This window comes from Capricornis sumatraensis, chromosome 8 (genome assembly GCF_032405125.1).
Source record: "Capricornis sumatraensis isolate serow.1 chromosome 8, serow.2, whole genome shotgun sequence".
Lineage (NCBI taxonomy): Eukaryota > Metazoa > Chordata > Mammalia > Artiodactyla > Bovidae > Capricornis > Capricornis sumatraensis.
In genome coordinates, this window is record NC_091076.1 from 49,374,269 (window position 1) to 49,385,928 (window position 11,660).

Here is an 11,660-nt window from a genome sequence, read left to right on the forward strand (position 1 = left end):
ATTTTATTTTAGCATATTGAACCTGAAAAGTATTTTTAAATAAGCACTTTCAAGTTGGTAGACAAGGCTTTTTATGCTCATGGAAAGTGAAGTTGTGTGATCTTTGTTGTTTCTAGCTTGAAAAATGAACATATTGATATTTTGGTTTCGCTCCACAGTTCGTAATGGCCCTGAAAGTGGCAGCAAGATTATGGTTCAGTTTCCCCGTAACCAATGTAAAGACCTTCCAAAAAGTGATGTTTTACAAGATAGCAAGTGGAATCATCTTCGTGGGCCATTCAAAGAAGTTCAGTGGAATAAAATGGAAGGCCGAAACTTTGTTTATAAAATGGAGCTGCTTATGTCTGCACTTAGTCCTTGTCTACTGTGATTTTTTTTCTGGACCAGTTTCCAGATTTTTTTTTCCCCAGAGAAGTTTCCAGAAACTTTAAGGAATGTTTGCAGATCAACAATAAGCACAAAGAAGAGGAATCTTCTAAAGAAATATTGTTTTTAAAAAATAATAATTAGCAAATGTTTGCTTGGCATTTTGAAACCTTTCACTTTATAAGTGACAAGTGCTTTAAAATGCAAAAGTTTATGTACAGTTATAGGGTATACAAACATGGAGAGATGTACTTTTTTTATGCAGTTGACTTGAAATATTACTAACATGGATTGACATTAGCTTTTTAAAATAATCCCTTTGATGTTGACATCAAATAAAGATTATGGTTAAAAATTCCAGACACTCTGAACTCTTAACCTAAATGAATTATGTCATATCATTCCACTGTTCGTTATTGCTTAAGAATATTTAAACACTGTTAAGACCCAGCTTTCATGCAGGAATTCCCTCACAATGAGAGGAGCAGATCCTTTCTCCTAAGTGCAACAAAGTACTTTCCAACCAGTGGAGCCTGTCCTGCCCGCCCCACTGCTGCTATTGCTGCTGCTGCTACTAAGTCACTTCAGTCGTGTCCGACTCTGTGTGACCCCATAGAAGGCAGCCCACCAGGCTCCCCCATCCCTGGGATTCTCCAGGCAAGAACACTGGAGTGGGTTGCCACTTCCTTGTCCAATGCATGAAAGTGAAAAGTGAAAGTGAAGTCACTCAGTCGTGTCCGGCAGTCCATGGGGTCACTAAGAGCCCTCCCCACTAGACCTATTAAAACCAGCTCTTGTGTTAGTGGATAAAGTACTTTTCCCTCTGATTGTCTTCGTTACGCATGCCTGGGTCTCAGTCCGCTGAGAAATTCCTTAGAGCTCCACCTGAAGGCTTAGAAGGCAGATAGTATTGTATCTTTAGGGTTTCTTCCATTTCTCCTTGGTCTTTTTTCCCACTTGAATGACCTCATTTGCCTTGCTCTGCTCCTGCCTTACCCTGACCTTGGCAGTCCCCAGCCTCAGCCAGCAACCCTGGATTGCTTCTTCTCATTAAAGATTTGTTCCATCTTATTTCACTAGGTCTCTGCATTTTCCCAGGAAAAGTACTAATGGATTAATGGAATACATTTTGCAAAGAACAGATAACATGAATTTAGAAATAGTGCCCCAGCCCTAAAATGTGTCTGAAGAACTTCCCTTAATAAGAAATTTGGGCTTATGGGCCTTTTGGTGCCACTAAAAATAATCTGTAAGTAATCTGTAGTTTCCTTATGAGGAAGGCTTTCAATTTTTAAAAGATGGGTATCTTAATAATTTATGACTGAAGTAATTAGAAATCCTTTGTATTTCTCTTTTAAAAGATAAGTGGAGCTTGTAAGCCATGAAATACCATAACACTTTTGTGTTTTTGTGTGCTTTTTGCCTCCTCTGATGAAGCTTCTGCATCTTTCTATCCATGGAAATTAAAAGATTAATATAAATCTGCAAGTATTTTAAAATTTTCCAGTGCTTCCTAAGTTATGGTGTCCCAAAAGTTGCTTTGCAAAGTATAGGAAGCTAATCTGTACATATCTCCTCACATAAGGAGTCTTTTATGAAGGCTCAAACTACAGTACAGTGAATCTCAAACTTTCAGCAAAGGACTAGTTTTTATTATTTTTTTCATTTCCATCCTTTGCTGATTGGTACTTTTGGTAAAATACAGTAAAGTGATTTATTGGGGGGACTTCCCTGGTGGTCCAGTGGTTAAGAATCATTCAGGGGATGTGGGTTCAATCCCTGGTCAGGGAACTAAGATCCCACATCCCTAGGGGCAGCTAAGCTCATGTGTCTCCACTGCGGAGGAGCCTGTGTGCCACAGCTGAGCCCATGTACTCTAGAGCCTGTTGGTCACTACAAGAGAAACCCACATGCCACAACTGGGAGAGAAGCCCGTGAGCCCCAACTAGAACCTAGTGTGGCCAAATATATCTATATAATAAATTTATTAAAAATTGAATTACTAAAAAAAAAAATCGAATTACTAGACAAATCTAAAAAGATACAAAATGAAAGCCCCCTCTTTATTATAGTGGACATAAATTGAATGTCAAATATAAAAATGTTTGAATGTTTTATTTTGTTTCTATGATGATCTTGTCATAAACCAGTAAAAGGACCAGTCTTGGAGTAGAACGGATGAGAATATGTGCATAATTACCACCCACTCACGTATACTTTGTCGGAATGGACGGGTGATCAAAGGCCTTCCTTGCCCCATTGTTCTAAGGCATGTTCAGAGATCAGTCACTTCCTGTCTGAGAGGAGTGGAAGCTAAGGTAAGCATGGGAAAGTGGCTGGCAGATCAGTTGTGGTGGTGGCAGTGGTTCAACCTGAGTTACCCACAGTTGGAAGGATGTGCTGTGGCCTTTGGGAGAGAGGTTGGAGAAAACCAATTAGCCCCTCACCAAGTGTTTAACAGTTGGCGAAAGAGCTGTGTTGGAATGTTGGCTCTACTTCTGCTTAGCTGTGTGCTTGGCAGTGTTACCCTCTCTGAAGCTGTTTCCATAAAATAGGAAGAAGGAATGCCTCTGCTAACTACAAGGCTGGTTCAAAGGCTTAGTTATGGTTGGTGATAGATACTAAATCCTAAGATGTGCATATGTAAAACATGAAGCAACTGTAAAAACCCAGCTAATTATGAGGCAGGAGGCAGATGCAACCCCCTCCCCTGCCAGGGTAAAGTAATTTGAGAGTCATTCCCTTTTGACTGAAACTCCCAAGATGAGAGCAGCTCGATGATTGAGGGAGGAGGCTGGGCCTTGCCCAGACTATATACTTCTCGTTCACAAAGTCAGAAGACTTCCCCGGACCACACGTGCACAGAAAGGCTCCTTGCAAGCCAAGGGGGTTACAATGTCAAGGGATGCTCTGCCCAAATGCCTTTGTGGTAGGATCCATCTTGGCTAAGAGATGTGTACACACAAAAGGATCCTCAGATATACCAGATAGGAACTGTGAATGAGGCAAATCAAAATGATTGGCCAAGGGAAAATTGTAAGAAATACCTCATATAAGTGATTTAAACTGCCATGAGGGTGCAACTCAGGGACTCTCCATTTGAGTCTGCCTGTGTGTCTATCCACAGGTGCTGTACTCTTTTTTCCTCCTAATAACTACTTCATTTGCTTCACTACTTTCTTTGTGGAAATTCCTTTCTGCAAAGCCTCAGGGCCAGAGCCCTTGTCACTGACCACTGATGTAGTGGCTAGGTTAGGTGCTTGCACTGCTGCGACCCAGCCTTGACCTCTGGCTGGGAACCCAAGCCCTGCTTCAAGCCATTGCAGGCCGAGGCCACCCAAAAGCAATGAGAAGTTGGAAAAAAAAATTTTACTCATCAGTAGGAGAAGGTGTTTTAGATGTTTTAGCATGTCCTGTATAAAAAATTTCCAGATGGTGAAGATAGTGAGCACATTTATGGGTGGAAGATTTAGTTTTTCCATGTCCATTGTTAAAGCCGATCTTTCTGGTTGACCTCTCCTCACACCTTCTGCCTTGGTCTTTCATTGAGTTTCACTTTCCTACTCCTGCTCTTTGTTGATGCCTTAAATACTTGGAGCTAAAGTCAGCTCTCTTTATATCTCACTTTAGGATGGGAATGAAAAACAGTTCACCACAGAGAAAGCTCTCATGTTTTCAAAGCAGCAAGCACAGTAACACAGTTCAGTTCACTTCAGTTGAGTCCACCTCTTTGCAACCCCATGGGTTGCAGCATGCCAGGCCTCCCTGTCCATCACCAACTCCCGGAGTCCACCCAAACACATGTCCATCGAGTCCGTGATGCCATCCAGCCATCTCATCCTCTGTCTTTCCCTTTTCCTCCTGCCCTCAGTCTTTCCCAGTATCAGGATCTTTTCAAATGAGTCAGCTCTTTTCATCAGGTGGCCAAAGTATTGGAGTTTCAGCTTCAGCATCAATCCTTCCAGTGAACACCCAGGGCTGATCTCCTTTAGGATGGACTGGTTGGATCTCTCTGCAGTCCAAGGGACTCTCAAGAGTCTTCTCCAACACCACAGTTCAAAAGCATCAGTTGTTCAGCACTCAGCTTTCTTTATAGTCCAACTCTCACATCCATACATGACCACTGGAAAAAACAGTAACGCAAGTGGTACTCAAAAGTCAGTGACCGCTACTGGGTTTTTGCCCTGAAGTTTGCTGTTAACTATCTGCAAGGTCACTTCCAGAAATTTGTTTATAGTCATACTTCATAAAGATCATTGTTTAAGGATTATTCAGGAAGTCTGTAAATCTGAAAAACTGAGACCAATGTAAACACTGGAAAGAATGACTAAAATTATGGTACAGGGTTCCCAAATGCAGGCACTCGTTTGTACTTCTCTAAAAGTTGAGCCTGAATGACTGAAGAGTTTTCCTACTCCTGATGTTCTGACTTGCCTTGTTTATGCACCAGAGAAACTTCCATGTTATGCTATTTTCCTTTCCTTATTTAGTGATTGTGAACTATTGTTTCAGGCTATACTTGGCTTGAAATCTGGTAGATGAGGGGGAGAAGTTTGAGGTAGAAAAGTAACATACAATCTGGAAAACTTCCTGATGACTTAGCAATACACCAAGATGAGGCCAGTGGCAGGATCTCTTCTTCCCCTCAATTCGATTCATGGCCTCTCTTGTAACCTCTACACATAGTCCCATCCCGATCCCCTTGAGACCCAAAGAGAGAGCTGTGGTCTGTGGTAACCAGCCACAGAAATCATACATTTATCCTCTAACTTCACCATCAGATTTCTTTGTCAGAACACCATGAAATCAAAGTGAAGAGTCCTGATAATTTCATGCTGACCAGGAATTCTAATTGGCATTTGTATATCATTGTTGAATAAAAACAGAAAACTAAATTATTATTAAATAAGTTCACTTTAGTGAGAAAAAGTCCTTCAAACTGTGAGGTACCTTAGCATATTTATAGATAGAATTTCCTGAACAACCAGTGGTCTGTTGTATCAAATGGACCTATGGCTGCACTTGATAAGGTCAAATCTGAAGCTAAATCCTTTGATTTTACATTAGTAGTGATCTTTCTCTCTCTTCCAACACTCAGTCTTTGCTAAATTTTACAGAAACCCCACCAATATTAGAAAACATTAAAAAAAGACAGACAACCCGATCAAAATATAGGCAGAAGACCTAAATAAATTTAAAATAAAATGTACCAATGGCCAACAGGCACATGAAAAGATGCCCACCATCACTAATTATTAGAGAAATGCAAATCAAAACTAGAATGAGGTATCACCGCACACCAGTCAGAGTGGCCATCATCAAAAAGTTTACAAGTAACGCTGGAGAGTGTGGAGAAAAGAAAAGCCTCCTATGCTGTTGATGGGAATGTAAATTGGGGCAGCCAATGGAAATTATGAAGGACAGTATAGAGGTTTCTTAAAAAACTAAAAATACCATATGAATACATATATCTGGAGAAAATGATAATCTGAAGACACTTGCACCTCAGTGTTCATTGCAGCACTATTTGCAATAGCAAAGACATGCAAGCAACTTACGTGTCCATCAACAGGTGAATAGATGAAGAAGCTACAGTATAGCCACACACACACAACACACTGGAATATTCGTCATAAAAAAAGAATGAAATAATGCTATTTGCAGCAACATGGAAGGACCTAAAGACAATACTAAGTGAAAAAGGACAAAAGACAAATATCATAAACGTGGACTCAATGATACAAATGAACTTATTAAAAAGAAAGCAAGAACAAAAAGACAACAACAAACATATACATACCACTATATATAAAATAGGTAATAACAAGGACTTACTGGATAGCACAGGAAACTATAATATCTTGCAATACCCTATTTATTGTAGAAAACAATCTGAAAAAGGATGTGTGTGTGTGTGTGTGTGTGTGTGTGTGTAAACTAACACAGCATTGTAAATCACCTATATTTCAAAAAAAGTTTTTTAATCTTACAAAAAATTGAATTTCCTAAGAGGAAGCGATTCATAGATGATAGTTGAACACCTTGGTTAACAAGAGGAGGCCATCTTGGCTGAAGGAACAAGTCTGATGTAATTGATTGCCCAAGATATTTATTTTTGTATATACCACTTGAAATAAAAATTCTTAAGTGAATGAACAATTATAATGTACCCATGCTATGAATTACATTGTGGAGGCAGTAAGAATATTTAGGAATAGGTAGAGACATGAAATAATGCCCAAGAAACATTAAAGGAGAATAAGCAAGTTGTAAGGTAATGTGTATAATAGAATCCCACTTGGCCTAAAAAGAGAATAGTGTAAATATGCATATTGTAGTATGTGTATATATAGATAGACAGATATATTCATATATAGCAGGTCTAGAAGGATACACTGAAGTTTATTGAGTAGGACTGAATTTTTCTTTATATATGAACTTCAATATCATTTTAATTTTAAAGGATTTATCTCCTTTGTGAACACCTACCTAATGTGTAAAAGTTAGTGGAGACATCACAAGTGAAATCTAATTTTAAAAATTATACAAATGTACTTATTTATTAAACAGAAACAGACTCACAGATCTCACACTGATGGTTACCAAAGGGGAAATGTAGAGGGAAGGGATAAATTAGGAGATGGAGATTAACATACACACTACTATATATAAATTACGAATAAGAACCTACTGTACAGCACAGCTGCTGCTGCTGAGTCACTTCAGTCGTGTCCGGCTGTGTGACCCATAGATGGCAGCTCACCAGGCTCCCCTGTCCCTGGGATTCTCCAGGCCAGAACACTGCAGTGGGTTGCCATTTCCTTCTCCAAAGCATGAAAGTGAAAAGTGAAAATGAAGTTGCTCAGTCTTGTCCGGCTGTTCGTGACCCCATGGACTTCAGCCTACCAGGCTCCTCCGTCCATGGGACTTTCCAGGTAAGAGTACTGGAGTGGGGTGCCATTGCCTTCCCCGGTACAGCACAGGGAACTTATCAATATTCTGTACTGTATATGGGAAAAGAATCTGAGAAAGAACAGATGTATATATATATTGGCTTCCCTGGTGGCTCAGATGGTAAAGAATCTGCCTGCAGTGCAGGAGACCTGGGTTGGGAAGATCCCCTGGAGGAGGGCATGGCAACCCACTCCAGTATTGTTGCCTGGAGAATTCCATGGACCGAAGAGCCTGGTGGTTTACAGTCCATGGGGTCAGAAAGAGTTGGACACGACTGAAGTGACTAAGCACGCACGTGTGTGCATGCACACATACACACTCACTGGTGAGACTCTGCCTGCCAATGCAGGAGACTAGAGTTCAATCCCTGGGTCAGAGAGATGCCCTGGAGAAGGAAATGGCAATCTGCTCCAGTGTTCTTGCCTGGGAAATCCCATGGACAGAGGAGCCTGGCGAGCTACAGTCCATGGGGTCACAAAGAGTCAGACAACTGTGTGTGTGTGTGTGTGTGTGTGTAACTGATACATAACAGATTCACTTTGTTGTACACCTGAAACCAACTGAACATTGTAAATCAACTACTGAGTCAATTCCTAGGCAGATAGACAAGTCTGGGGTCCCTGAGGAGAGAGGGGTCTGGGGTTCTCGAGGAGGAGACAGGGATCTGGAATTCTCAAGGAGGAGGAAAGGACAAACTTTTTTCCCTCTACATTCCTTAGTCTTAGTCACATAAAACGTTTTTATCTATAAGCCCAGAATTGATGATTACACAACAAACAACTCAGTTTAAACTCTGTACTAAGGGTTATATAACAACAATGTATCCTGCTTGAGGACAGTTTCTCCTTCCTGAAAACCTGGCTAATCCTGTTCTCTCAAAATATAAATTATGGGAGTGGGAGTGGGTCTAGTAACATCTTTACAACCTTGAGACACTGTTTTGATTTATTGTAATAACTAATTAAAAAGTATATAACTCCCTGCTTAGACTAGCAAGGGGGCACTCTCCATCCCCCTTCTGGTGTCTATGTCAGAAGCTTTCTCTGTGCCTTTTTATACTTTAATAAAACTCTGCTATACAAAAGCTCTTGAGTGGTCAAGCCTGGTCCCTGGTCCCGAAGCTAAATCTCCGAAGATCACAAATCTGATATCGTTCACTGTAAGTTATCACTACACTACACTACAATAAAAAGTTTATTTTAACTGAAAAGCAGTATAAATAGTGGACGCAGTAACTGTGTTCCGAAGGGTTGGAAAAGCTTACAGTGGGGACGGGTGATGGATGTGCAGACAGGCGCACGTGCTGGAGATTCACGTTGTTCCTTATCAGAAGCTGAGCTGTGGATAGACACTACCCGTAATCACAAGGACATACTCTGCTTTCAGCAAACTAGAAGCATCTGAATCTTCCCTGGAAACTGGGCAGAAGAAACAAAAGACATATAAAGGCTGATGATGGAGACAGGGTTTTCGTTCACCCAATGGCCCTGCAGTTTCACTCCATCACATTTGACTCCTCGTGGTTCCATCTCCTAGCATTCGAGTCTGCCACCTCTTCTCTGCCCTTAGTACAGACATCTAGCCTTTCTGAACCCAATCCTCTCTCAGGCCTTGTCTCTGCATCCCTGAACTGAGCCAGACATGCTGATAACCTTCCTATCTCTCACTGCCTGGGCTCCTCAGCTGTGTGTGGTTCGATTTCAAATCAGAGGGAGCATGCAGTCCCGCGGGGTGTTTGGCATCTCCCTTGACTCCAGAGGACCGAGGTTCTCTTGCAGCAATCCTTGCCCACCTGGAACACCATGAAATGAGAGAGAAGCGTACACGCTTCTGGGTTTTTGAGATCACAGTCTCAGACGGGACATTCTGTCCACAGGGCACGTATGTTCTGTCCCGCGTCCTATGCACTGTTGACTGGGTGATACACCCGCCACATCCTCGATTTGGCCCCTTCCAAAAGCCGGAAGGGCTCTACTGAATTGTAAGTAACATTCTGGAAGCAAGAGCTTCAAATTAGTCTGGTTATAACGCAGGGGAGAATAATGGTGTTTTTCTGACTTGCTGAAGAATATTTATGGTTAGAATCAGTGTGATTAATTGCACTGTCATTTAAAACTTTGCCAGGCCCCTGGCTCTGGCTGAGGGTTTTGCTTGTCTGCAGCCGACGGAAACCTCTTCTAGGCCTCTGAGTTCTCCGCAGGGATAGGCTCACAAATAAAGGATCGGGGCTTTATTTTTAGGTTTTATTTCAGCCTTTAAAAGTTTATTTTTTTTCACAGCTTGAAACATAACTTACAGTTTAACATGTTCAGTGGCTAAACCTCTATGATTTAATATTTTCTTTTTTGGAAAATAGAACTCCCAGGCTCAAGAATCAAGAACTTTCCACAGGAATATTCAAACTGGGGGAGCTTTCAAAGTGCAAAATAGAGACATGGAAAGCTGAAGGAACAACCTTTGATGAAGATTTGGGGTGGGGGAGCAAATTTAATTTATATCTGGATTGGTACATCTCGCTGGGTATTCTTTTCAGCTTCTCCTTTTATACGAAGATTTCCACCCTTGACTTCTGAGAAGCTGAGAGGCAGAGTTCTGGAAAGCAGGTAAGGTGTCAAGAGGACAGAGGTTCTGGGAGCTAACTAGATTTAATCCGATTTCCTGCTGATGGGCTTGCTGTGTGAAAAAGGGACAGTCAGGTTGATCCTTTCTGGCATGTCTCATCCTGCTTCCTCATGGTGCTGGAGACCAGTACAAGAAACCCATCCTCCATGGTGGAGGTCTGGTTCCACTGGCTGCTGCATGGGGAAAGGGCACAGGTGTGTCTGTGTACACCTCTGTGACCGAGAGGCGGCCTGAGGTGACCCATGTCTGTCATGCACTTGGGCTACAAATCAGTCATGCAGATTAGCTGCTCTCTGGCATTCTGAATCAAGTAATGCCTCTGGATCGGTGATAGCTCCCGTAACCCCAGAAGATTCTTTGCTGTAACCCTGGAGACAGTATGTAGGCAAAAGCCTCATACTGATGTCTCCAGACAACTTTCTGGAAGTGATATGGACACTTGGGACTTCGAGGGAGGGAGAAGAGAATGTTCTAGGTCTCCTTCATGTGTGAATGGGTGAATCTGCAGTTGAGGGCTGGGGACACAGCTAATAAGGTCAAATTCCACCAATAAATGGAATGGTACCTTTGACTTGTAGCTAAGAATGTTGGAGAGAAAGAGGAGAACGGAAGATAAATTCAGGCCTGCTTTAGAGCTTGCTGAAAGGAGGCTGGCACGGAGAGATACAGGTACCCACGGTGGCCAGTGACTTCGGAGGCTAAGGCCCGGGGCCAGCTGTGGCCCATCCCCAGTGGCACGTGAAGCCCCAGCACTCCAGGGTGCTTGACTTTCTCCAGGACCCGGCACAGCGCTCATTGTGTCCTAGGCTCTGGAAGATTCTTCACAGCTTCCTTTAATTGCTCGGAGTGCTCTGTGCTACTGTGGGCTTTGCTTGATACTTTGAGGGTGAGGTAGGCGAGGGCCAGGTGTTCCCCAACCCGCTGGGAGCCAGTGAGGCCCTGGCGTGCTAGGAAGTGTGAGTGACTGAGGGAGTAGGTTTGAAGCCCACAGTGACTTTCCTGCCCATCCTGCAGCCGCAGCCTTCACACAGGTGGTGTCCCCAGCTTGTCATGGGGCCACCTGCGTGGAGATGAGCTGCTCTCCTCACAGTGGCCTCCCCTGGGGCCTCAGGAGGGAAAGTCTAATTCACGCTGGAGTGAGAGAGGAAAAGAAAGGCAATTCTCTCCCTGTCCCTTGTTCCCAATGGTGGTCCCCCCAGAATAAATTTAGCTCTTCTCCCTAAAGCTCCAAGCCACAGGGAGGAGGGGGTGCTCTCCCTGCTCTGAGAGGTGCTCACAGCAGTCCCCACAGGAGAAGCTGGAGGCGGCCACAGGCAGAGAAGACCAGAGCACAGAGAGCATGTTACAGCGCTGCACGCTTGGTCTGGAAACACTCCCGCCTCTGCTATGGGGCTTCTTGATGGCTCAGGAGGTAAAGAACCCATCTGCAAGGCAAGGAGCCACAGGAGACACGGGTTGGATCCCTGGGTTGGGAATACCCCCTGGAGGAGGAAATGGCAACCCTCTGCAGTGTTCTTGCCTGGAGAATCCCATGGGCAGAGGAGCCTGGTGGGCTACAGTCCATGGGGTCACAGAGTCAGAAACGACTGAGCACAAGCACACGGGCATGGGGACCCCTCCAGTGCCCCCCACCCCACCAAGCAGAGTGCAGTGAGGAAGCAGACTGGACACTGGGCCGCCGTGGCCCCATGGCTGAGCACAGCGCCAGCTCACAGCCC

The 11,660-nt window shown here is 43.4% G+C and overlaps 1 protein-coding gene across 1 annotated transcript in view; it reads left to right on the forward strand.

Annotated features, from left to right (window-relative positions):
- The window catches only part of MED17 (mediator complex subunit 17), a 28,633-nt gene extending 27,980 nt beyond the window's left edge, over positions 1–653 (forward strand). Inside the window, exon 12 of the mRNA XM_068977859.1 lies at positions 159–653. Within this exon, the coding sequence (XP_068833960.1) occupies positions 159–370 (212 nt within the window). The 3' untranslated portion in view covers positions 371–653. The remainder of the gene's footprint in view (positions 1–158) is intronic.
- The last annotated feature ends 11,007 nt before the right edge of the window (positions 654–11,660 follow it).